General features: G+C 54.6%; 1 protein-coding gene across 1 annotated transcript; it reads right to left on the bottom strand.

The window, feature by feature from the left end:
• On the bottom strand, window positions 1-23,880 carry TRIB2 (tribbles pseudokinase 2). The gene is made up of 3 exons (XM_079791850.1): window positions 22,233-23,880; window positions 17,178-17,470; window positions 1-2,400 (listed from the first exon to the last, which is right to left on the bottom strand). Exons 1-3 carry the CDS (start codon window positions 22,500-22,502, stop codon window positions 1,932-1,934), a joined length of 1,032 nt encoding a protein of 343 aa, XP_079647976.1. The 5' UTR covers window positions 22,503-23,880; the 3' UTR covers window positions 1-1,931.
• Between the last annotated feature and the right edge of the window lie 3,450 nt (window positions 23,881-27,330).

Below are 27,330 nucleotides of genomic sequence, written 5' to 3'. Positions count from 1 at the left end.
AATACGCACAATTTTATTGATTGAAGAGATTAGGACAAAAACATTAAACCAAATACAGGACAAAGCACCAGAGGCCACAGATTCCCACCATGCATGTCACCAATCTCTCTTCCTCCCGGGTCCTTAAAAAATACGGGGGGAGGGAAGGAAGCAGGTCCTCCTCCTTGACACAGCACCATCCTCAGAGTGTGAAACACCTCTCTCCTCTCCATCTTCTGTCATCAAAATAGAAGCCAGGGCACGTCCATGGCCGCCTGGTCTCCGCACACGAACGGGGGGAGCCGCCCTCTCGGGAAGGGGCCGGCCGGGCTCCTGTTGGGCAGGCGTGAAGCATCCACGGTCCGCACATACATGCCACATACGATAATGGAGCACAGATTCAAGTAACATTTACATACTAGAGTCCACGTGTCACCTACCCAAAAACAGGACCAGTTCACAAAACGGATACAGGCAGTAAAATCCAAACAACTGAGGTACTGGGAACACAAGTATTTATGCCGAAAGAGTTCTGTATCATACAGCGATAGAAAAGCCGTTAATAAAAAACATTGGCCACTCAAAATCAAATAAAGCTAGCTAGAAAAGCCAAAGGAAAGGTTATTTCAGGGACAGAAATACTCAAACAAGAAAAAAATAATATATATATATATATATAAATGTTAACGACAGCATGTAACATGTCATCCCAAGTCAACCCGTAATTGAAGTACTGGCTTAATACATCACAATGTGACATTTTCCTTAATAAATAGAAGAGTTCTCGAAGATACAAAGGTGCGTGTGGGGGTAGAAGCTGTTTTTATTTATATCATCCTCGCTTTCAGCTTATTGTCTTTCCCGCTTATCTCTACCGAGGGTTTCTGTCCAGACCAGAGGGCCTTCCAAGCCAGAGGGTCATTCTTCCCGAAGAACACGAGAGAGCTGCCCGGTATTTCATACATGGGGGACAACCTGCTTTGTTCCTCTGCCTCCAATCAAACAAAGACAACAATGTTGCCTGGAGAGCCACGGGTTGTAGAAGCTTCCGACTCCAAGCTCCCCGCTCTCTCACTCCCATCTCCGTCCAGCGGGATGCCTCCCAGGCAACCCTGGTCATTCAAGAGAAAAAAGACCAAGGAGGAGAAGGCCTTTCTCCTTTCTTTTTTCTTTCTTGAAACTATGAGGGCAGTGATGCTCTGGAAGTTTGACTTCTAAGAGCTTCCTGCCACAAACCCATGGACACAAAACAGAATAGCTTATTCAAGGCCAGGCCCCCTCCCGTTTTCAGGGAGCCGAGAATGAACAGGTCACTTCCTGACCGGGATATTAAATGCTTAACTTCGAAGGAATGAGTTGAGAGAGCGATTAAGAGACACAAACTGGACTTGCCTTTTCTTTTAGTTTAGCACCCAGGTTTCATGTCAGTCTGTGTGCACCGAATTTTCTTTAAGTGACCGTTTGATTATCAGATAGGTGGTTGGCTTGTTTCAAAAGAAAAAAAAGAAAAAGAAAAAGAAACCCCTTGGCCGATTGTACCTTCCCTGAATCATGACAAGAAGTTAGATGCTAACAGTGCGATGCCGAGATGTGGGTTTGAGGCAGAGAGTTTCGATTCTGTCGGGATCTGCAACTAGTTTTGAACAAAATGAAAAGTGGGGTAGACGGAGCCAACGGAGGGGGGTGGTCTCGGGGCTCCATCAGGGAGGAGGAACTGCAGGGGGCTTCCCCCACCCCTGACCCGGCCCCTGAGCCCGACCCCACCCCACACCTCTCGTCCCCATGCTACATGTTCAGTCAGCTCCTTGACGGTTTTCCTTCTTTGAACCAAGAAACCTGTGAGCGTCAGTGTCATTCCTGCTACGGAGCCAGGTGACGTGTGGTCCCTGGAGGAAGGCCCTTCGCTGCCCTCTGCCGCTCCGGTACCAGCCCAGTCTCTGCGGGGCGTGAGCTCAGTTAAAGAAAGGGTCCAAGTTCTCTTCCATGTTGACATCCGGCACCAGCTGGTCAGACACCTCCTTAGCACCATATCCTGAACTGGAGACGCTGAAATCTGTGGAAAACCAAGGATGGTCCAGAATTTCCTGCGAGGTCAGCCGCTCGGAAGGCTCCCGCCGCAGGATGCTCCGGATGAGGCACTTGGCCTTGGGCGACAGTGTCTCTGGAATGTTGAACTGGCCGCGCCGGATCTTGCTGAAGAGGGAGCTGGGCTCAATGTCATGGAAAGGGTACCGCCCTACCAACATGGTGTACAGCATCACGCCCAGGCTCCACACGTCGGCGGCCTTGCCCGAGTAGCTGCCGCTGGTGTTCAAGATCTCCGGGCTCACGTACGCCGGGCAGCCGTGCTTGTCGGAGAGCGAGTCATCGTCTCCCCGCAGAATGTAGGCATCTTCCAGGCTTTCCAGCTTGACCCGGGTCCTGCAAGGAAAGGAGGGACACATGAGGATCCGACACATCATCATAGGACAGCTCCTGCTAGGTGCTCATCCTTCATCCACTCACCAGCCTTCAACATTACTTACTGAGCACCTTCCCGGTGCCCGACCCTCTTCCAGAGCTGGGGACACAAGAGTGAACAAGACTGACAAGGACTTTGCATGAAGCTTACAACCTATTGGGGGACTCGACCCTTTGGCAAGTAAACAGGTCACAAATAACAGCACTGCCTCGTCTTAGTGCTGAGGGAACAAGACATTAAGTCACCTGCTCCAAGTCACACCTGAGTAATGACTGGGATTCCCAAGCTGACAGAAGCTCTGTCCACCACGCCTGGTAAACCTGGCACACACCGTGTGCAAGGACCTCTCACGTTACTCCAGTGCCCTTTGGCCTCACCCAGTGCTTTGGTTAGACATGGAAGATTGTACGATCCTACTTTACAGGTAAGAGCATGGAGAGTTTGAGTAACGTGCTCAGAGCCTTTTATCTGGGAAACGGAAGGCCTGACCTCATGTCTCCCTAAGTCAACCATGTTGCACGTGTGTGCATGTGTGTGTGTGCTTACGTGCATGGGTGTGTGTGCGTGAATAACAGCATGAGCCCAAGATCCTTCTCAAACTTGTCACGCTGTCCCCAATCGTCGCCCTGCTGTGTGAGGACTACAGTGCTGGCTGACGCGAATGTAGGACTCTGCTGGGTGCACTGGGTAAGAACAGAGGTGGAGAAATTTCATGAAACTCTGAGTCCCTGGAATCTAGGCCTTTATACCAGTACCGTGGGTCTTGATATCATCACTGGGTATAAAATAAAGTAAGTGCTCAGTAAACACTTTGGGTTGAATTCTCGTCATTAGCTATACATAATTTCCAGTGAAGGGACTGAGGACCAGGATGTGAAGTGACTTGTTCAAGACTGAGGGCCGTCCCTGACCCAGCACCATAAGCTCACAGCCCAGTGTTCTCTGTTTAGCCAAGAGGCCTCCTGAGAATCCCTGTCTCCCCATCTTGCGATTCTTTAAGGGGAAAATGGAGAATTACTACCTGTCAGTGCTTAAAACCATAATCCTCCTCCTACTCTCCGGGCCCAGAACACTGCCACCCCCACAGAGTTCCAGTGGTTCTCAGGCCCCATAAACTCAGTGAACTCTATTCCATCACCCTGATCAAGGCTTGCCACGAAGGTGACATAGGACAGGGAGGAGGGACTAGATTTAGGGTTGGAACCCCATAAATAGCACCAACTAGGTTCTACAAGGTCCGTATCAGTCACATCAAGTGGTTCCTTCATGTCCCTGTTGACAAGTGTCATGAGGCTCACACGTGCAGAGAAGAGAAAAGTGCTTGGAAACACCACAAGGTCCTCAGTCAGACCCCAGACTCCGGTCCACCACTGCTACTTCTCGCCTTCCTCCTACTGCGCACCTTAGCCTTTTAGGGCGATGACCACCGCTACTCAGAGAGCCCCAGAAAGGAGGCGAGGCTCAAACGCACCCAGGGAGAGCTCCATGGCAAGGTCTGAGAAAATCTCGGCTGAATCTAAGACCTCATATTTGTTTTTTGCTTTTAAATATATTTTTATTGATTTCAGAGAGGAAGGGAGAGGGAGAGAGAGAAACATCAATGATGAGAGAGAATCATTGATCTGCTCAGCCCACACTGGGGATGGAGCCCACAACTCAGCCTGTGCCCTGACCGGGAATCGAACCGTGACCTCACAGGTCATAGTTCGACACTCACCCACTGAGCCACGCCGGCCGGGCTAAGATCTCATAGTTGGGCGGTAGCAGTTCCAAAGACCCAGGAGTGACTACTGCCCTGGACTCATTTCCGTCCATGAGCAAGCAATGGTGTGGGCTGGAGCTAGGAGAGGGGACTGAGGCCAGACTCCTCCACCGGCTGTGTGGCTGTGGAGTAGTCGCTCCACCTCTACGCTCCTCAGCCTCGCAGAGGACTGCTGAAGAAGGTAATCTTGCTTTGTTTTTTTGTTTTTTATTTTAGTTGTTTATTGTGGTAAAATTTGCATAAAACTTCCCACTTTTACCATTTTTAAGTGTGAGGGTCATTAGCATGAAGCACCTTCTCATTGTTGTGCATCTATCTAGACAAGACAGCCTGAACGTCTGCCTGGATGGCCATGCCGGGGGTCTAGGACACAGAGCAGCGGATCTGTTACCTGTGCTCCCCGTGCGCCATCGTACCCTGTGGTCCACACCATCCCCTCCTCTCCCGACAGCGAACGGCCTGGAAAAGCAGGAAGGGTCTAGGGGGCTAATCTGGAATGGTGCTGGCTAAGCACAGACCCCCTCTTGCTTTGCTTTCTCTCCGCTGGGGGGCAGGTGGCGCTGACCCACAGCAGCCTCAGTACAGGCGAAGATTGGAGAATGTCAGTGAAACGCAGCGGGAGGAGGGGAGGGAAGCGCAAACCGCAGGCACAAGTGGGCTCTCTCCATAGCTTCCTCCGCCCGCTCTCACCCTTACACGCTCCTGCCGCGTTCAGGAGGGAGCCAGACTCCTCACCTCCAAGTTCACTGTCTCGGCAGCAGAGGGGCTGTGGGAATAATCATCGCAGTGGCAAGAACAGTAATAGCGATAATAAGCCTACCTACCCAGCAGGCGAGGGACACAGCGGAGTGAGCACTAAATCGGAATCAGGGGTCAAGCCTGGGGCGGGGCTCCCCTGCGGACACGCACCAGGTAAGGCCAACACCTTCGCCGAGGCCGCGGTGACCCGCCGGCACCTCAGCCTCGTCTTCAGCCACCGTCCCCCTCTCCATCCCAGCCTCTCCACTGCTCCTCAACCACGCAGACTGACCTGGGGCCTTCCTGGGGCCTTTGAACAGGGTCCCCCTCAGGCCCTCACCCCAAACGCTCTTCCCCAGACGCCAGTGCAGCTCACTCCCGCTCTCTCAGGCCTCTGCACAAGTGAACTTCATGCAAGAGGCCTGGCCTGACCATCCCATACAGTGCGGCCCCCACCCCGCTGCTCCCTACCCCTCACCACCTGAACACACCGCATCATCTTTCCATACTTAGGCATGTTCCCTCCATGTCTTATTCCCGTGTCATCTCGGGGTGATTGCCTCATTCCCGCTGCAGGAGCCATGGCAGGTGGCTGAGGTCACTTGCACACAGAGACCATCACCTGTGTTACTGCTATGCCCTCAGCACCTGCTCTGGTCCCGGCCCACGGGAGACACGCCGTTCACGGGTGAAAGGCAATCTCTCAGTTATGCCCTCGGCGCTTCTGTGGGCTCAGCTTTAAAGAAACAAGCCCCAGCGGCCTACCTGGCCAGGCTTAGGTGAGGTCAAGGGAAGGAGCCACGGAAGGCAGGAGGGTGCAGGGAGGTGCGACCCAGCCCTTCCAGGGACAGACTGCAGCGCCTCGAGCTCTTTCTGCTAAGCCACATCTAAAGCCCTGTCACTCTTATCCCTGTCCGGGTCACACCCTTAGGTTCAGACTCTCTCCTTCCCCCCACGCTCCCCGCCCCACGCCTCCCACCTCCAGGCAGCAGGGACCACACCTGCACCCTAAACCCTCTTCTGGGATCCTTCTCCAGAAGGGGCCCCAGAACATGCTTAAGGGCTCTCTCCTGTCAATGAACCCCTCCCTTCAGCTCCCCCCGCTCCTCTCCCCACCTGGAGATGGGACTCAGCGGCTATGCAAATACCCAGGGAATTTGAGAGTGAAATAAAGACACCCCATGCGCTGTGGTCCAGCTGTCCCCGACCTCACCCATCTGTTGTGTCCCTACCTGCTTGTCACATCCGGTGTGGGGTGAGCTGGCGCAGGGCAGCCACACAGCCTGCCAGTTCAACTCGAAAATTATCAGACACCTTGCCCTAATTGGTTTGGCTCAGTGGATAGAGCATCGGCCTGCGGACTGAAGGGTCCCAGGTTCGATTCCGGTCAAGGGCATGTACCTTGGTTGCGGGCACATCCCCAGTAGCGGGTGTGCAGGAGGCAGCTGATCGATGTTTCTCTCTCATCGATGTTTCTAACTCTATTCCTCTGCCTTCCTCTCTGTAAAAAAATCAGTAAAATATATTTTTAAAAAATAGAGAGAAGAAAATTACCAGACACCCAAGACCAAGCTCTGGCGTGGACCGTGTGCGAGGTGCCTGCATCTGTTTTCAAAGTTCCTCCCATCAGCTTCCGAAGCACAAATGGTCTTTCCTCCCCGTGGGCCCTGAGCCTGAGCTCAGAGGGTGGGCAAGCTCGTCCGGCTAGAAGGCGGGCTGGGGGCTGAGCGCTCGCCTCCCTGGGCTGTGAGCTCAGCCAGCGAGGCTCCAGCTAAGCTACGCGGGCAGCACAGGTGCGCCCAGGACCCGGGCCGCCGGCCTCGGGGGCGGGAGCCTGCTCCCTGGATGGAGGCGCACCCGCACCCCAGGCCGGGGAGGGAGAAGGGAAGGAGGGGCCAGGAAAAGGACGCGGAGGAAGCAGCATCGCGGGCGTCTGACCTTGCCTGCTTCTGGGAACATCCTGAGCTTGTTTACATCACTCCCGGGCCAGGGTCGAGGCGGCGGCGGCCTGGGTTACGTCTTTAGACAAGGTCCTTCCAGGGTGTGCATGTCAGGCACCGAGCGGGGCTGGAGTTCCGGTCCAGTCCCCACGGACTCGTTACGCAAGGAAGGTCTCTGGGGCTTGACTCCCCCTCTGGGAATGGGGGCCACGGCCCTGGCCTCTGTAAGGGGGTGGGGGGGGGGGGCCTGGCGGAGCACCTGCGTGGGTCCCAGCGGGAAGAAATGAATGGATCTGCTTTCCACGTTTGATGGCTCCCGAAGAGCCCGCGGACTATAAATTTCCAGGCGGAGAAATTGATTTCCGTGACCACTGGTGGCCCTAATAATTCAAATGTCCATCCCTTGGGCATTTACACTAGGAACTGGGGGTGCCGGCGTGACACGTGACACCCATTTCCTCAGTTCTGTGAGGATCCAGGGAGCGATGCTCCCGTAGGGACTCGTACAGTATCTACTGAGAGTCTCGCAACCTGGGGCACAAGCTGGCCACTCGGGTTGCGCTTACTGTTAAGCAGGGTCTCACTTCCACCCCGGAGCCTGGAGGGGAAGACAGATGGACAAGCCGCAGGCAGATGGACATGGGTGTGAATTCTACGCCCAGATTCCGTGCTGAGCTCTTTGCACTTGTTTTTCCCCCCAACCTGGCACGTCCTCCCCCGACCCAAGTGCCCAGCTCACGCCTGCTCACTTCACTCCGCCCTGAGGGAGGTCTTCAGGATGGGCTTCCTGGAGGTGGTGGCAGATGAAGGAGACAGATTCCCAGAAGTGACAAGGAGGAGCGGTGGCGATGCCGGTGACCGAAACGCTGTCGATGGCAGTGGCCGTTTCCTGCGGCTCGTTGGAGGAGAGCGCCACGAGGCCAGGGCAGGACAGATCTGGCAGAGACGCGGCATCCCCGCGTGCACCTTGCAGCCTGGCCCGGGCCCAGGCACGGCACAGCCTGCTCTGCTTTCGACCTCTGAATGAATGTGGCTCGCACGGGGCAGCCCGTGTACTTGGCCGGCCCAGCTGGTGCCAGGCCTGGTGTCACTGGCTCCCGAGCCAGGTGAGGACGCCAGAGCCAGCAGGACACAGCGCTGCTCCCTGCCATGCGGGACAGCGCCGGCCTTCACATTTATAAGTGAAAACACATGGCTGCAGGGAGTGAAAAGCGCTCTTCCAGCTTTACAATTCCTGATTTTCAGTTTAAGTTTTAAGCTATAGGGGTAGCGACACTTCCTAAATGGCACCCTTACGATGATAATAATTATAGTAACAAGAGCAACCACAAATTGAACGTCTAAATGCTGGAATTTCTTGCCCGGCTAGTGGCTCCATGGCTGGACATGGACCTATGAACCAGGAGATCATGAGTTTGATTCCCGGTCAGGGCACATGCCCGGGTTGCGGGCTCGATCCCCAGTGTGGGCCGTGCAGGAGGCAGCCGATCAATAAATCTCTCATCATTGATGTTTCTGTCTCTCTCCCTCTCCCCTCTTCTCTGAAATCAATTAAAAATATTTAAAATAAATGAATAAGTAAATAAATACTGGAATTTCTTCAGTCTAGGTCTCTATTTCTCTTAACAAAACTGAAAGGCAAATATTATACGTGCAAATTTCCTAAAAAGTAAGGAAACTGAGGCCCAGAGAATGGAATGTGCCGGGTGCAGGATAGGGTAACTGAAAAAAATTGAGCTCCGAATCCATGTCGGGAGGATCCTGAGGTGGGAGCCCTCTCCAAAGGGCATCGTGGTGCCAGCATCCCAGGTTTCCTCAGTCAAAAATGGGGACACTTCTAAGGAAAACCCTGGGTCCATAGAGACCAACAAGGCCCAGGCCCATACAGAACATCACATACATGCTGGAGTCACTATAGCTCAGGAGGCGCACATGGGAAGCTGGGCCTGCCCATTTACTAGATGACAAAACTGAGGTACAGAACACCGATGCGACCCGTCCAAGGTCCCCTAGCAAATGAGTGGCAGAGCTCGGGTTCAAACCCAAGTGTCGGGCCTCCAAATTCAGTGCTCCTTCCAAAACCTCAAAACTGGCCTACACAAGCAGATCAGGCCTGGCTTTTAAACCTTTACACAGCGCCCTGGGCTCTGGGCAGGAAGCGAGGAGGACAGGCTGGGCCAGGGCGGGGCTGGGCTGGGAGTTCAGCCAGGCCAAGTGGGCCTGGCCAGGATGGGAAGTCCGGTGGCCTGAGGTCAGTGGAATCCGGAGAAGTCATTGAAGGCCATTCCAGGGGGTGGGTCCAAGCCGGCCAAGGGTCGAGCGAGAACAATCAGCTGCAGCCAGGTCTGGCCTTGCTCTGCCTGCTACTGCAATGCTACCCTTGGCCATCAGTCCTGTTGCCAGCAGCAGCCACCTGGGGCTGTAGCTGAGGGGGAAGGGGGAGGGGGGAGCTAGGGAAGGACCGTCCCAGCACCAAGCCAACCTGGCAGCCACCACTGGGTCTCTACGGGCCGCTAAACTCTTCCCAGTAAACCTTCACTCCTTTCATTCTGGTCCCTATGCGCATACATTTTTCCAGCAGTCACCTCTGAGAGCCACCAGTGCACCAGGTCCAGCAGAAGCAGTGAACAGGCCAGCTCCAAGGCCAAGCTGCTCACCAATGAGCACAGAGCAGCCGGGACACCAGGAAGGGAGAGAAGAGTCCCCAGGGAGGGGCCCAGGAGAGGGGCTGGTGAGCTGTGCAGGGAGCTGTCCCCTCTGGGCACCTCACACGCACATCAGGGAGCTGGGCTGGATGAAGGAGAAATCACAGCTTAGAAAGATGAAGTACCTGCTAGGAAGTCGCACAGTTGGGATGAGAATCTCAATCCAACTCATGCCCCCGGGTGTTCCCACTGAACCGCTGCCTGGCCTCGTGCACGGGCCTCAGCCTCATGCACGGCCTCAGCCTCATGCACGGGCCTCATGCACAGGCCTCATGCACGGGCCTCATGCACAGGCCTCAGCCTCATGCACAGGCCTCATGCACGGGCCTCATGCACGGGCCTCACGCACGGGCCTCAGCCTCATGCACGGGCCTCATGCACAAGCCTCAGCCTCATGCACGGGCCTCATGCACAGGCCTCAGCCTCATGCACAGGCCTCATGCACGGGCCTCAGCCTCATGCACGGGCCTCATGCACGGGCCTCATGCACGGGCCTGCGTTAACTGCCTGCAGGAACAGTCACCGGCGTCTTCTTGGCCCCTGGGAGAGCGGGGGAAGCCACCACCTCCAACGCCTTCTCTTCAGGAAGGTATAGCTCAGCCTGCCGTCTCCATAGGAACAGGCAGGGAATCCCCGGACAGACAAAGCAGCTCAGGGCTCCTCATCAACGTGCCAATGGCCTCCCGCTGCCCTGCACTTAGCCCCGCTCCTGCAGGACCCTGACCCCAAATCAATCATTCCCCGATGGCCTCTCAGACAGGTGTCTGCACACCACCTACCGCTAATGCTGGGACGAGGGCCCAGCCAGCCCTATCTCCCAGACAGCCAGGCGCACCTGCCCAGGTGCTTAGGGTCCAGAACTTTCCTTCCATGCCCCATGGGCAGGGTGGGGCCAGGACACAGGCAGTCCCTTCAGCCTCCTCTGTCTCCCCACAGAGTCCCCCCAAAACACATCCCTCCCTACACACAGCATGTTGGGAACTCCTGGCCTTTGTTCAAACTCCCTTCCCTCCTGTTGAGCCTGTTCCTAAGCAGCGACCCCCAGAGGCAGCTTCCCACGCACTGTGCTTAGGTCCTTCCTAAGGGAAATGACACCCAAAAACTGACACCTATGGCAGGGTCTTAAGGAAGTGCCGCTTCTGCATAAATCGTTCAGTGCAGATGGAAACGCTGGGTGGATTTCTCAGCGATGTGGACCTGGGAAAGTGGTTCTCTTTGAGAGGTGTGTCCACGGCAGATCCATCCACCTTCGTCCTTCAGTCTCGCATCCGGGCAATGACACCCACGGTCAGCACTCCTCCTTGCCCCCCTCATTCTGTCACTAGAACCCAATCCGAGCTGTTCGTACTCCATGAAGGAGGTCTTCCCTGACTCAGTGCCCACCACGTTCCAGGAGTGGGGACCAGGCGACAGCTCCCGAGATGCAGACATGGGCACGTAGAACAGAGAGATGCCCTGTGACAGGGAGGGGGACTGGGGGCGGGGATTCCTCACCATCCTGGGCAGAAGGATGGGTACCTGAGCCTTCCCCAAGGGTCGGCAGTGGTCAACAGAAAGGAGGGAATTCCAGGAGCTCATGGCACTGGCCGTCAATGAAAGGAAGTAGAGGATACTGCGATGCACAGGGTGGGGCGGGCACTCACTGATGGACAGCTGGTCCTAGAGTCATTGATGAAACTGGGCCACTACAGTTTCATCAATGAAAGCTGCAGCTCAGAAGCATTACAGAAGCTGCAGTTCAGAAGCATTACATCGCATGTCCATCCCCTGCCCGCTACGCTCTGTTGGGTCTTACAGCTTCAACAGAGGCAGGAGCAGCCTGGAGATCTAAAGGACCAGGAGAGATGCTAACAACAGGGAAAGAGCCCTGGCCCAGGTTGGGGAGGGAGGGAGAAACACCCCTATCCCCAGCATGAGGCGCAGGGGGGGGGTGGAACAGGTGGCCCCAAGTTCCTACATGGGGTCCCAGCTCCCTCCTGCAGACACGGGCACAGATCAGCTTCCACAGAGCAGAGGAAATGAAACGTGTGACGCCAATTGATAACGATCTTCTAACCAAAGAAGAAACATGTACAGAGGCATGTTTCCCCATTCACAGGGGCATTTCTGTGCAATGAGATGTCAACACCGGGCCTTGACTGGGGGCGGGGAGTGAGGGGGGCGGGGAGTGAGGGGTGGCAGGGAGCCTCGTCCCAAGGGAGAGGAGCCAAGCTGGCAAAACAGGGACCTCCTTTCGGCAGCCCTGCCTGCACCCAAGGCTGCCCCAGCTTAGAGGACTCTTCCCACCCCGAGTCAGCGGGCTGGCCCTGGGTCACCCAGAGAGACTGACCCCCACAATGGGGAGGCTCCGGCCTGCAGGTGTGAATTCGGAGCCAAGCACGGGTTCCAGGCACTCATTCACTGACTCCCAGGGGGAAAGTCCTGTTCTCCCCACGGAGGAGGCGCTCTGAGCAGAGGCGGCGAGGTGACTTGGCAAGGTTAAGTGCAAGAGCAGAGATCCCTATCCAGACAGTGGCTCTGCCTCCACACGGGAGTAACCGGCCTCCCCCACCCGCAGGCCTCCCCTGAGAGGCTCAGACTGCAACACGGGGCCCCAAAGAACAGCTGAGCACGCAGACCACTCTCATGCCACCGCAGGCCAGGGGGGCTGGAGGACACAGGACATGGCACCCCCTTTGGGGATTTGGGCACCGCCCTCTATCAGATTCCAGGCCCCACCCACACTCAGGGGGGCCCCGCCCATGCAGATTTGACTATAGGAACGGTGGATGCAAAGGGTGTGCCCAGGACGAATTCAACCAGGGTTGGGGTTTAACTTCCTCAAAACGAAAACAAAAGAAGGGGGGCTGTGCCTGCAGAAACATCAGGGCCAGAGGAGGAGCAGGGCAGGAAACAGGGCCGGTCCAGGCCCGGAGGGTGGCACCCTTCACCCCCTGGTGAGCCCGGTGTCCACCTTCCTTTGCGAACATCTTGTCAACCTTCTGGCCTTTCAGAGCTGAAGGTCCCACAGCACATGCCCTTGACCTCTATCAGTCACCCTCCCAGCACTGATTCAGTGATGATAACTCAACAGAGAGAAGAGGATGTGGCTTCAATCTGAACCCTGACATCACGAGAGCCCCCACTCTTCCCGGAAATGGCTGCCGGAGAGACGGGCCACATTCCCCCAGGAACCCACAGAACCCTGGGAACTGCTCACCGTCGTGGCCCAGTTTCATCAATGACTCTAGGACCAGCTGTCCATCAGTGAGTGCCCGCCCCACCCTGTGCATCACAGTATCCTCTCCTTGAACTTTCGCAACCACCTCTCAGGGATGCCACCGTGATTTCAGCGTGGAGGAAGCTGCAGCTCAGAAGCATTACATCGCGTATCCAAGATCAGGTGGCTCCTAAGTGGTAGAGCCAGGATTTGCATCTCGAGCCCCAATCGAAATAAAACAGACGCAGGAGAGTCTGGGATGCGGCGAATTCAACCCAGAGGCAGACGGCACGGGCACACGGGCTTCAGGTCTAAGGCAAGGCTGAGTGTCATCTGCGAACAACGTCCGCAAAGTGACCGTGGGGAATGACTTCCGGTGCTGGCAGGGCCACTCGATGGCTGACCACGGACTCAGAGTTCCAGGTGGTCCAGGATGGAAAGTCTACGTGTGGGAGCCGCCCACACACAGGTCTCCTCTGGGCCAGGTGGCGCCAAGTTCACTGGGTCATGCTTTGCCCCGTATCACTTTCAAGGGCATCAAGGAAGGAGACGCCTCTCTCTGAGAAGACTGATGTGCAAACATTTGAAGATTAATAATGAAGCAGCCCTTCCAAGTCTCTTCTATGCTTTCCCCCTGAGGACCAGTGCATAAAGGTTCAGAAAGCAGGCCAATGCCATCATTTCCCTTCCAGGAGCCTATCAGATTCAACCCAGTTCCCCCACACTGTCTATCAGGAGAGGACGCTCAGTCCCACTGAAACGCCTCTGAATTAGGTCCTCGTTACCAGGATAGAAGGTGAGATCTGTCAGCAGCGAGGCCCCCACGAGGTCCCAGGGCCCCTGCAGGACTCCTGTTCCCTGCAGGCCACTGCGCGGGCCACGGAGACTCGTCTGCTGCGAATCACGAGGGACAAGTATGATTGATACGTGACCAACCAGGGTCTCGAACTCTGCAATCAAGGGGTTTGTTCAAAACCAAAACAACAATAAGAAGGAAAAGGCTACTAGGCATGATTCCCCTCTGACAAAAACTTGACAGTTGGTTAAAAAAAAGTCTTAGCAGCTACTGATGAGAACATTGAGTACGACCTTCTCAGACCTACCAGACAGAGACACTTGTGATGTTCAGAACAGCCAGTCCCCTGGGACCGCAGCCGGCCCCGGGGCTCGGGGGTGAAGTGACAGGATTTCCAGGCTAGCGCCATTGCCAAGCAGGTTGTGTGACCTTGAACAAGGTCACTTAACTCCTGTGTGGCCATCACCACCGAGGAGGTTCTCCTCTCCCGTGGTCCCTCAGGAAAGCAGGGCTGCAGGGACCACGTGCTCTTAGACATTCGGGGGACAGATGACAGGCAGCTTCCTCCCAGTTGCTAATGTTTTCTTTTTCAAAGGCAAATGCTCCTTACAATGCAAAAGGATTAGCTTTGACATGTTTGCTCCAGGGAACGGTTCTGGGTTCCCAATCATATGGGACACTTTTTCTAGTTCTTTCTAGAAAGGGCCATGCTCTTTTGCAAAAGTCAAACGCAACTCTGAAGCGAACACCAGTGATCAGAGTCCTCCTGTTGGAAGCTTCTTGCATCTTGGTGTGTCTTCCCAAGGCCCTAGGACATCAAGGATGTGGGCTTTGCCAAGACATGCTCCTTGGCAACTCTTCTACCCATTGTCACAGAGGGCAGGCCAGGCCTGGGAAAAGCCCTACAAGGGAGAGTGTGAGCTCTGCTCAGCCCTTATTGGCTGCCAGCTGGCTGTGGGCACCGGAGCAAGCTCACCTCTGGGGCTGGCTCCCCAGACCCTCGGGAACTCCCAGACGCCACTCCTGCTCTATGTCCTGTGACCTGGGACATCCACCCTACTCTGCCTCACTTCACAAACACGCATGTACGATGGTGAGCCATGGCTGGACATGCCACCCCATGTGTTTGCTGATGCCTCAAACTCCTCTCTGAAGAGAGGCGATCAAAGACGGTGCTTCAGAAGGGGATCCCGGAGACAGGGCATCCACCTGCTGCCCTACTCTGTCTGTCGGGCAAGTGGCTTTCTTGGGAGCTGTCTCATCAGAGAACCCGCCCAGACGACTGTTCTTTCCCATCCGTGACTCTGAGACCCCACCGCGCGGCCCCCCTCAGTAAACCGGACATGCGATTGTCACCTCTCCAGTCTATAGGGAGAAGTAAGTTACAGGATAACCTTAGAGAAGGACCTTATAGATGCCACCAAATATTAACTCTTACATTTGTAGTTATGGTTCATGGATACATCTCCAAGAAAGGCGGAACACGGGAGGGCAAAATCTCACTCATATGTGGGATCTAATAAACAGAATAAACTGATGAACAAAACAGATCCAGAGACACAGAAGCATAGAACAGACTGCTGAATCAGTGGGAAGACAGGGGTGGGTGGGTGGGAAGAGATCAACCAAAGAACTTGTATGCATATATGCATATCCCAAGGACACTGACAATAGGGTGGTGAAGGCCGGGGGGCTGGGGGGGTGGGGGGCACGGTGTGGCAGCTAGAAGGGGTCAGTAGAGGAAAAAAGGGAACAATAAAGATTTGTTTTTAAAAAAGGATGCCTTTTCAGATATAGATCTACCTTCCAAATGAGAATACTCAAAGAAGCACACACCTGAATGTTCCAGCTCAGAAAGACCTTGGAGCCAATATAACAGAGCCAGGACAGAGATAAGGCACTGGAGGCTGGGGGAGGGGACCCACCTCAGGTCACACAGGATGTTAAAGGCAAAGCCAGGATAAGGGCCTGGGCCTCCAGGCTCCAAGGGCAGAGGCCTCTGAGGTGAAGAAAAGATAAGCATCCCCCACACTCTAGGTCTTAGGGTATCTCCCTCTTCTTCAGTTTGTTAATAAAACTAAAAGCCATTCACTATCAAGACCCAGATGTAACTGCCACAGATTCCTCTGATACCCCTTAATGGGTATAAATATGGGATGATACCCAACCTCTGTGGGTCTGGGGAACCCAGGGATGGCTGCACTTTGTACACCCCTCTGGATTATAAACGCTCACGGAATTATTCATTTGGGTGATGCATCCACAGGCCCTCAACCCTTGCTAATCCCCAAATGCTTCCCAGACATTTACTTCCCAATCAGCTCAAAGCACACGATGGGGAAACCCACGCCCACGTCACTGGACCTGTCTCATTCGGATGCTATCAGCCGCCCATAAGCAACAGCCTAAACATATCACAGGCCACTGGGGCGGGTGGCAAACAGACCGGAAGGCAGAGAGGTGCGATAGATAGCAAGCCCTGTGCACACACACAAAAGGCATTCCAGCAATGCGAGCTGAGTGAGCGGATGGCGCGTGCTAGACCTGCATTCGGGCGGTGTGCAGCCGCTCTGTGACCGTGGACTTGCACGCCCCTATCCACTTTCCCAACAGGCAGCCCTGAGGATTCCGTGACATCACGCACGCAGGCCCTCTAGGACAATTCTTGGAATAGCCCGCACTGAAGATAAATCAGCTGCCTCCACCCCTCTAAAAAAAGCACATTATTAAAAAAGGAAAAAGGAACTTGAAAGAGGTTTTTCAATCAAAGTCAGCTGGAGGAGAAAGCAGGCCCCCGTGGGGTCTGCTAAATAGAATGTAATGAGTTGATGGAAGAACCAGAAATGGAACCCAGATGCCCAGCATCCTGTCCAGCTGTCTCCTACAATAACCGGGACCTTCGCGGGCCGGGGGTGTGGCGCGCAGGCTCCTCACCTGGAAGGCCGGTCCTTCCCGCGTTGCCTGTAACATATTCCTCTTTCAAGTCTTGGCCCCAGACTCATCTCTCTTATAAAAACCTTCTTGACTCTGAGTCCTAGTTGGTGCTGCCATCCCAGCCCCCAGTCCCATCTGACCCACTACATCCCTTTGTTTAGGGCCTGTCTCACCATCTTTGTAGGTCAGTTGACTAGTAAATGTATCTTGCTATTCATAGCACTGAGAACTGTGACTAATACTATATATTTAGGAAATATCCATTGAATGAGGGAATGAATGAATGAATGAATATGAAAGGATGGATGTCAGGCACTGAAGGTGCTAAAGAGAGGGTTTTGAAAATCTTGCCTCGTTCACATTGAAAATGCCACCCAGGCCGGCAAGCCACCTTCAGAGTTCAGAACGCCAAAACCAAAATAATTAGCGGGTCACAAAATACCCTGCACCCTGTCCTTTGAGCATCTGATCACACCTTGGGAGGAGGGGTGACTCATTTCCCACGGGCACGTCAAGCCTTATGATAGTCACCCCTTTGTCTGTCCCCCGAGTTATCTTCCCCACACGCAGACAGCAGGCAGCAGAACAGCCTCCGTCCAGCTCTCAGCAGGCTGCTCAGAGCAGCCGGGGCGGCACACGGGTGTGGACGGAAACGAGACTCACCTCTCTTCGTCCTTAAAGATGAATTTCCGGAGCTTGAGGTCACGCAGCACCAGCCCCCCGTCGTGGCAGTGGGCCACGGCGGAGGCGATCTGGTAGAACAGTCTGGCCGCCTCCTCCTCCCTCAGCTTCTTGCACGTGCGGACGAAGGAATGCATGTCTCCATAGCTCCGCTCGAAGAACACATAGGCTTTGGTCTCCCCCAGGATAATTTCGGTGATTTGGTTGATGTTGCTGTGGGCAGACAGGCAAAAGCACGGGGCCAGGGACTCCTGGTAGCAGCTGATATCAAACACCTAGGACAGAAGGAACAACAAGACCAAGAGTCAAGAGGGACGGCCTATCACAGAACGCGAGCACCCCCCACAGGGACCGGCTCCTGAGATGACAGATGGTGTGCTGACCTTGAACCCAGACCCCCCTGGGCCAGTGTCCTGCCAGCTGTGTGGCCTTGAAGAAGTCGCTGGACCTCTCTGGGCCTCCAAGACGTCATGTGTACTATGGGCAAATGCTATTTGGGAGGCTGATATGAAAAAGTGACGGTAAAAGCGTTTTGCAAGACAAAGAACTTACCACAAAAGGTCAGGTTTATTATTTTTCTCTCCCAATTGACTCTGTTTAAGAAGAATTAATGCAACATTTGAGAATGACCCATCCCAAGCTACATAGATAACACCTTATGTTCCTTCAGGGGGAAAAAAATAAAGAAAAATGTACATGGACACTCTTCAGCTACCTGTATAACCATCATAGACCACACACTTTGTGCAGTACAACTGTGTCATATAGCACTATACGACACATTAGCAGTGACTAGATGGCATACCCAGGCACCCACACCTTCATTTCACAGCTGTGGAAAGGGAGCCTCAGAGAACAAGTCCCATCCAGCCCCTGGTGGCAGGGCTGGGAATAGTCCGCTGTCCTAGCTCCTGGGAAGGCAGACATGCTCCCTTCTCTCTTCCCTCCACAGATTCTAGCTCAATGAACCAGTTATGCAATGATTTCCTATGAATCAAAACGAGCCTGTGAAATGCCGCCTCGTTGTGGGGTTACTTAAAGAGAAAATCCACCCTCCACACCTTTTTGAAACAGGCATGAGAGGCAGGAGCCTGCCGAGAGTTTCTGAGGGTGAAAATAAATAAATTAAAAGCTTTCATTCATCTGCAGCCCTCCCCTGAGTCAGGACCACAGAGCCCTGGGTTTGGAATGTGGTTTCACCATCTGCCTGGGCAACGTGGGTTCGAGAATCTATCCCGTGCCTGCAGGAGGGGGGGCCGGCGTGGGTGGGGCGCTTCCCTGGAGAGCAGGATCGCTCTAACAACAAGATGCCTCCTGTGATCAGTGCACCCTCATTTCACCTCTCGTGTTTCTTGTTCATGAGTTAAAACCTGCTCTCCTTCAGCAGCATTTGGCAGGGCAGTGGGGAAAATGCTGGCCTAGAAATCACCAAATCAGAGGCTCCGATCCTGGCTGGGCCACCGCTAATCTGGATGAGGTGGATACTAAGCACTTAGGGTCACGGGCCTCCCCCCTCTTCATAATCAGGAGACGTTGATTTAGGACCCCGTCGACCTTTTGGGGGTCTGGATCCCACAGGAGAACCTGGTCAAAGCTCTTAGCCGGCAATGCTCATTCCCAAACGCACCCAGGATACCGGGTTGACTTTAAGAGAAGACACAGGCCTCCTGAAACCCAGCCCCGGATGCAGGCTGCCATCTCAGCATCCAGGAGCGAAGTCGCTCTCGGCTTCACAAAATAAAACCTATGAATCAGACAGGGTGAGCAAGAACCTCCTCGGAGGCGCCTGTGCGACACCCTGGGCGAGGCAGCACAGTAACTTTGTGAATGAAGCGTAATGAGCCATCTCAGGAAAGCCCTCGATTTTAAGAATGAATCCTCCAGCATCTCCGGGGACCACAAATCACACCCCGAAGCTGTCAAAGGATGACCTCCGCGCGCTGACCCCGGAGGTCCATTCAATTAAGCATCTGCAATGCTTGAGTCAACTGCAACAGCCAGGCTGAGGGGCAGGGGCAGGGGCCGGGGCCCAGGCGCCTCGAAAACCTCGGCGCGCTCTGCAGAGGCTCCTGCAGACGCTGCTCTTACATAACCGCCGCGTGCTGACGGCTGCAGGCCCCGTGGCCCGAGCTCGTGCAGGTACGGTTATTTACAATAGATTCCCGTTGCAAGCGCTTTTTTTTTTTTTAAAATAAAAAGTGATTCTTTTGCTCAGCACCTTTAGTCTATGATCGCGCCCAAGGCTGAAACACTGGATGGAGATTTAGAAGAAGATGGAACATCTTCATGGCAGCATCAATAGGTAGCCACAGCCTTTGTAGAGGAGACCAAGTTCCAAGATGGTGGACAGAGAATGAGAAATGAAGCCAGTGCTAACGTTTTCCCAAATGGGCAGGAACCAAACGTTTATTAGCCGCTGTAACAGGCTTTTATGGGCTTGGATTGGTATTTAAACCATCACCTTCAAGTGCAAAATTGAGCCACGAGCCTGGTTGGCAGCTGCTTTTGAATGTTTAATTTGGACCCTGAGGTATATAAAGTGACAGTTCAGATAAAGTAGTAAGATTGGGCCATCTTTAATAGCATTTGCAAAAAAAAAGGGGGGGGGCAGCATTCTGCCAAGATAGTAGTTTGTCAATCTGCACAGAAACTACCAGTGCTTCCATGAAAGCCATACGCTACAGGCCCTTAAAGCTCCCTTCCTCCCTTTGCTTACAGTAGGCATGGGGACAAAAAGCAGGCTTGACTATTTGGGTTCAATGATCCTCCCCCCAGCCCAACCCCCCCTAAATGTCCCATAGAATTCTCTATACAGTCCTCTGCAAGAAGTGGCATCTTTACATTTGATCTGTTTGTGCAAATACTTTTTTCTTGGGTCCACACAGCGCTAGGAGACAAGAACTCCAGATTTTAAGACATCCAAAGGGACGTCATCAATGCATAGGTTTCGCTCAGCCTGGCAGTAAGCTGAGCACCCACAGCACACATCTGAGGGGAGTCCACAGAAGCCGCCTAGAAACACCACGTAGAGCTCCCCAGCACATCCCCGCACTCCAGGGTGCTTGCATAAGCAGCCACCCCATCACCTCTGGGAAGAAGGCAGGGACACAGAAGCTGCTGTGTCTTAAAGGGATGACCTCTGTCAAGCAGAACAATGATACTGCACTTACATCCGCTCGCAGCCACACAGTAATTGGCGAGGGGCTGATTCAATCTTTGCCGTCACAGAACCAGCAGACTGAGGACAGCGAGGGGCCAGAGAGTAAGTGTGCAAATGACACCCGTAAGGTCAGCCCAACGGGAAATAAGTCTCGAAGAATCTGAACAGAGAAAGAAAGAGCAGGGGCCCGAGGCACCTCTGCTTTTTAAACAAAGAAATAACAGCAAGTCGCTGCTGCAGAACCGGGGGGCAGAGTCCCCTCGCTTCAAAGCACCCCCAGCCTTTGGAAAAAATTTGAAAACGCTGTGCCCAAGTTGAGCAAAAGGAGCGAAAACGCTCACTGCTGGCTGATGGTGCATATTTCCTAGCGGAGTGGCAGCTCTGTGGAATTCATTCATTTCAAAGGATGACTACCCTATTGTGCAACGCTGTCGGTCTTCTGAGAACCCGGCCCGGCTCTGAATAGCCTACTGGATTCTGGTTAACCAGGCGCAGTTGCTCTGGGTGTCAATAACTCACAAGATGCAAAATACCAAATGCTCGGTGCAAGCAGAGAGCAGCATTTAAAAGAGTCTCTTCTTCTCCCCCCCAGGTCTGATCCGAGCAATTGCAACACTGACTGGAGAGCGCCACAAAACCCATGTTTTACAATGAAACGCTCCAGTCCCCTAGGAAATCAAGTCTGTGGTTAATGGTAAAAGTGTCAGGCAATTCAAAGACAGCAGCGGTCCCCAACTCCTGATGGCCCCCCTCTCCACCCCATCCCCCTATCCCCCAACTCCCACTCCCACCCTGGGGGGGGGGAGGGGGAGGGAAAACAACAGTGAGCAAATCTAAAATGAAGTGACAATGAGCTCTTGATCTATGTCCAATTCCTCGGTAGAGGTGTGCTCTAATGTCCTTTTTATTTTTATTTTTTTTGCAACTATCCTCCTGCTCATCCCCTCGTCTGGTGCCCCGTGCGTGCCTACAAAGACACAGACACACATGCATAAACCAGTCACTGCTCAGGGTCAAAGACAAACAGGAAATGGTAGGGAGAGTATTAGGGAGAATATCCCTGAGGCTCCAAACCTTACAGGCAAAGGTGTGTGTGTGTGTGGGGGGGGGGGGGGGGGTAGGGGCTGTGGAGAGGGGGAGCGCCAGGGGCCTTCAAGCACGTAAGTCTGGGGATGAGAAGAAACAGACACAAGCCAGGGACCCAGAGGAGTCACTGTTTCCGACCCCCGGAGGTGTGCAGGCGGCTTTGATTTCCACCCACAGCCCTCCTTTTAAGGCTGCAGGCAGGAGAAAGCTCCCTGCGCGGGGCCCCCGGGCTCAGCCGGAGGGGACACCTTTGTGCGTCTCCGGCAAAGGGCACCTCCGGAACAAAGCCTGAGCACCTGCGCGCCGCTCGGAACAATGGCTGCGAGCGGAACCCGGTCCTCTGTGCCTTGAAATGAGCGGGGGATTCCCTGCTCCCCGGCTGGGAGGGGAGGGGGCGAGACCCCCCGGAGAAATCCCCGGGGCGGTGGGGCGCGCGCGCGCGCGCGCGGGGAGGCGCTCCACGAGCCCCTGGGGGCCACGCGTGTCCGTGGCCCTCGCGGGGTCCCGCCGCCCTCCTCGCCGCGCCGCCCCGGGCTTTCCCACGGCGCCCCCGCCGCAGCGCTCCCCATTGTCTGCAGCCTCCGAAAACTTCGCCCCAACTAGCCGCCGGGGAGCAAATAAATAGAGAAGCCCCTGTAACAAGGCCACGGGTGTGACCCGGGGACCCTCCCTCCCCCGGACTCCAGGCAGGGCGACCTCCCGCCCCCTCCGGCCCCCTCCAAAGGCCTGGGAATCTTTTGGAAAAGACAAAAAAAAAAAAAAAAAGCCAACCCCAGCCGAGGGCTCGTTACCTTGCACACCAGCTCCTCTCCGCTGTGCAGATGCACCGCGCGGAAAACGCGGTCCCCCTCCAGAGGCTCCAACAATAAGTATTTCCCGATGCAGGAAACGCAATGCGACAAGTTCGGGGTCTCCGGCGGGCTCGGGGAGCCGAGGTTCGGGCTGAAACTCTGGCTGGGCTCGGCGGACCTTATAGACGACAGCTCCTCGAAATCCTGGGTTTTGTTCCGCGATCTCCCATACCTCGCTATTGTGATGGGGGTGGACCTGTGTATGTTCATGAGTGTGGGGATCGCACGCGACCAGCACACAAAAACCCGCCGGAGGGATGAGTCGCTGGCGAGTGCGGCTGCGGGCGCCTCCGTGCCACGGATTTTGGGGAGGGGGCGGGAAGGGGGCTACGCGGGGAAAGAGTTAGAAGCCCCCCCCAAAAGGGCGCAGCTGGGCACCTGGTCTGCTCCGAGAGCCCGGCTCCCGGGGGGGTACTCTCGGTCGGCAGCGGCTCGGGTCCTTTTGTTACCCCAAAGCAGCCGGCGAGGTGCAGGACCGCCGCACTTTTAGTTTCTCTCTCCCTCTGTTCCCAGCGCGGATCTAGGCGAGGAGCACGGGTTGCTCAAGTGGGAGCTGCAGCGCCGGGTCCCCCACGAGCAACCCCCACGCAGGCTTCCGACTTGCCGGCGGGTTGGAGGAGCCCTGCTCGAGTTGGTGCAATCTTCGGGGAGCGCGCGGCGGCCGCTGGCTCTCCGCGCGTTGGAAACCCCAACAAAAAAGAGAGAAAGGAAATCGGCACGGGTCTACCGGCTCGCGCCGCGCGGCAGACGGAATCCGCGCTGCACCCCCTTTTTTGGTGGAAAGGGTGGGGGGCGTGGAAGGGGGGGGGTTGCCGGAGAGGGTAGTGATCTACGATTTAACTGTAGATGGCGTCTGAGGCTTTTCCAAGATCGCAAGAGCTCTCCCAAGAATTAAACAAACAGACCAAAAAAAAAAAAAAAAAAGGCAAGGGAGCATTTAACTTAGAGCGGTCAGCGCTGCCAACAAAAGATTGCAGAAGCTGGGCGCGGAGTGGCGGCGCGGGCCGGGCGCAGGTACCGCGACGGAGCGCAGGGCTGGGCCGGCCGGCCGGCGGTCAGCACAGGCTCATGCTGCCGCCGCTCGCTGCTGCTTCGCAGGGTCCTCCGAAAAGAGGGAGAAGCGCGGGCAGAGTCCAGGGCAGATCAATGGTCTCCGGTTCCCCCGGGCCGGCCCGAGCTTCCGGGGGTCCTCCGGGGCGCTGGAAAGGGGGTGCGCCCCCAGCCCTGCCAGCCCGCGCGGCGTTGCTTCCCGCTGGGTCCCTGGATCCTCCTGCCTTGGAAGAACTTGCAACCACTCCGGCTTCCCCCAGCCTAAACCCGGTTTGCCTGGAACGGTTGGTTTTGGAGGAAATCGCCGGCTTTTCTTCCTCTTCTTTGATGTGTTCCTTTCCCCCTCGGAGGTAAAAGGGGACGAGTGTTTAAAATTGAAGGGGGATGGCCGACGGTGCCCGAGGCCAGTCCCCGCGCTCAGCACGCCCGCATCTCCCGGCGAGGCGGTATTAATAGTTACTTACGTGGCCGGGATCTCTAAGCTAGCGGGGCCGGCCGGGGGTGCGCCCGTGTGCGCGCGCGCCTCGCTCGCGCTCGGTCTCCCCATTCAATGTCACCGACACATTTCTACCGAGTCTCCGCCCCCTCCTCCCCCCCCCCGCCCCTCCGCGGCACTCGCCATTGGCTCATCCTGGAGCCGGCCCCGCCCCTCCCTGCTGCAGGCTCTCCTCATTGAGCCGCGCGCCCATCAATCCACCTCGAGGCGGCCAGTCGTCGGGCGGCTCCAGCGCCCTCGGGCGGCGCGGGCGGCCGCCTCTGCCTTTGCAGCTCCGGGCCCCGGCGCGGGCGCCGGCCCCCCGCTCCCCGGCTCGGTCCCGGCTCGGTAAACAAAGTGCAATATCCTTCCGCGGCTCCAGGGCCGGGGAGTGAGCGCACTCGCCGCGGAGAGGATCCGGGCGGCGCCTCAGCTACCCGCGGGTGTCCCTCGGGGGGGGGGCCCGGCGGTGCCTAGTGTACTTCATGCCTAATTCACCTTCCTGGCGCTTTTCCCAGAAAGCCAGGCGTCCTCCGAGCCTCAGGCCACCGCTGCTGCTCTCAGATGGTGCTCTGAGCTGCATGAGGTTGCAGAAATCAGTTTCGTTATCTTTTTTTTTTCTTTCTTTTTAAACCCTCCTACCCATTTATAAAGAAGTTGATTCCTCACTTTGAGTCGGTGTCACCCTCCTCCTGCCACCCCGCCCCAGGCCCAGGGCTTTGAGTCCTTTCAGCAGACCTGCGGTAGGCACCTTTAAACTCCGACCGAATTGAATCATGACTTCTTCCCCTTCCACAGCAGTGTGCCCAGGGAAACAGAGCACCCCCAAACCCACACCTCAAGGCTGGGGCCCCTGGCTTCCAGCCTGAGAGCTGGGCTGCAGGGTCCTCCTCCTAGCACACCTCACACCGCCGACACACAAGTCAACCCCAAATGCATTCAACATGGAGAGTCAAGCAGAGCTGCTGTCTCGTGCTCCCCACCCCACCCCACCCCCGCACCCCTAATTATTCTCAACTTTCTCCGGAGGTTCCAGTTCCCTGGTTTGGACACACCAGGTAAAGGGCCAGACTCGGCAGAGGCTTCAAGCTCCAGGCCTTAACATACCGTATCCCGGTAAATCAGAAGCAGTCAGATTGGGGGCAAACTAAAGGAAAATGAAAACAGCCAGGCACTGGGAAAGGGGGTTTGGGAAGACTCTGCTGTCTCTGAGCTGTTACCTGCATACATGCCTATTTTCTAGTGGGGGAGGGGGAGGGGAAGGGGGCCGTATAATGTCTTGCCCGTATTAGGCCACTTTTGACTAAAAGGAAGAGCTATTTATAATTTTGCCCACTCCTGTCTATTTATAACGTATTATTTTGCACAACTGTGGACTCTAGTGATACGGGGTTCCTGGGAAGTTGGCCAGAGAGGACACAGCAGGACCAGAGTTTGAGAAGAAGGTCAAGCAGTGGTCCTACCTCCTGGCACATATCATCCTGCTGCTGACAGGCCTGCTGAGGACTCTGTGACTGCTAGACAGTCTTCTTCCATTAAGACACGTGTGTTCATGTTGGTCTCAAGAGCAGACCTAAGGCAGCTTCTACTGATGGGGGGGGGGGGGGGGGCTCGGGGGTAAGAAAGGCCCAGCCCTCCTCTGCTCAGTGGCCACCAGGATTGCTTTATAACTCGGATTAGGAGACCTGGTTCCAACCCTGGCTGTGTCCCCAATTTTATTTTACTTTTTTAAATATATTTTTATTGACTTTAGAGAGGAAGGAAGAGATAGAAACATCAATGATGAGAGAGAATCATTGATTGGCTGCCTCCTGCACATGGGGATCAAGCCCAACACCCAGGCATATGCCCTTGACTGGAATCAAATCTGGGACGCTTCAGTCTGCAGGCCGATGTTCTATCAACTGAGCCAAACCTGCTAGGGCTGTGTCCCCAATTTTAAATGAAAATTGAGTCAACACATGCTTTCCCCCTCCTTGGGTCTCCATGTCTTCAACTGTTAAATAAAAAGTCTAACAGTCTCCCTGCTCAGCTCATAGAATTCTGCTTTCGAATTTTGCTTTAGAATTCTACTTTGCAGTCCAGGAAGTCTATGCAGGCTTACTCTCAGCCATGCCCTGTGTTAGGGACCCACGTATGAGTAAGGTTTAGTCTCTGCCACCCAAGGGCTCAGTCTAGTCCCAGAGAAAACCAAGAAGTGCTGAATCTCATTGTGTAATCATGTTGCAATTAGAACTTTAAGGCATCTGGGGAGCAGAGGGGCAGAAACAACTTTTCTTGTACTTCAGGGCGTTTTCCCAGAAAAATGTTATTTTTTTTTTATCTTGAATTAAACCAGATATCTATTGAAACCTTCTATGTACCAGGGTATACTGGTGCATACCGAGGTATACTCTGGGTATAGAGATACAGTGCTTTTAAAAATATATTTGTCTTTGTGGATCTTGGAAAAATTCTATGAGTCATAACATAAGATGAATAAGAGATTGTCACTGGCATTTCAGGCAGAGGGAAAGAATGTGCAGAAGCGAAGTGGTGGGATGTTCCAGAATTTCTAGTAACTCACCATATCCCCAGTACTGGCCACAGGGAACAACAGCCAGGCATGTGCTGGCAAAGTGCATTGGGAGGGCTTGGTAGATCAGCTAGAGACCAGGGTCTTAGTAGTAGAGGAGAAACAGAGTCAAGGTTGATGTGAAATGGGAAGTGACGAGGCTGGAGTGAGGTTTTAGAAAGGTCACACAGGGAGGTCATCTGAAATAAACACCAGTGGGCTTCCAAAGAAAGGGAGAGAGCACTGGAGCTGGAGAGATCAAGAACATTGGAAATTTTTAGTGATGTGCAACTGATACTATAGATGATGGATTGTGTATGTATTACCACTGATGAGATTATACAGGGGCCACTGACCTGCCCATTTTCAAAGGCCAAATTCATGACCTTTGGAAGCCATTGCAGTGGAGGATACATTAGACAAAGTATGCCAAGTGCCTCAATCTTTATGTGATTGACAGTAATTTTCAGGTTGAAAGTAAAACAACCATGTAGTAGGAAAATCTGGGGGGTGATCTTTATTTGTTGACTTTTTACCTATATGACCTTAGATTAATTTAGAGTATCTTAATTATAGAGTGGAATTATAATCTGAATTTTACCTAACATAAAAATTATGGAAGATGTGTATAAAGCAGCTAGCACAATATCTTACACATTGTAAATAGATATTATTATTATTATTATTATTATTATTATTATTACTAGAGGCCTGGTGCACGAAATTTGTGCACTGGGGGGGTGTCCCTCAGCCCAACCTACACCCTCTCCAATCTGGGACCCCTCGGGGGATGTCCGAATGCTGGTTTAAGCACGATCCCACAGGGCCTAAACCAGCAATCAGGCCTAAACCGGCAGTTGGACATCCCTCTCACAATCCGGGATTGCTGGCCCCCAACCGCTCACCTTCCTGCCAGCCTGATTACCTCCCAACCACTCCCCTGCCAGCCTGATCGACAC

Source organism: Cnephaeus nilssonii, assembly GCF_951640355.1.
Source record: "Cnephaeus nilssonii genome assembly, chromosome: 15".
Classification (NCBI taxonomy): Eukaryota; Metazoa; Chordata; class Mammalia; order Chiroptera; family Vespertilionidae; genus Cnephaeus; species Cnephaeus nilssonii.
The sequence above is the reverse complement of the archived record's forward strand: the minus strand, read 5'-3'. Positions and strand labels throughout refer to the sequence as shown.

Bases quoted from the DNA above. Each gene is read 5' to 3' on its own strand.
- TRIB2 (XM_079791850.1), bottom strand. From the start codon at position 22,502: ATGAACATACACAGGTCCACCCCCATCACAATAGCGAGGTATGGGAGA. The intron at 17,471-22,232 runs GTAACGAGCCCT...CTTCTGTCCTAG, and splicing joins GAGAGGAGCTGGTGTGCAAG to GTGTTTGATATCAGCTGCTA. The intron at 2,401-17,177 runs GTGAGTCTCGTT...CTTTCCTTGCAG, and splicing joins ATCTTTAAGGACGAAGAGAG to GACCCGGGTCAAGCTGGAAA.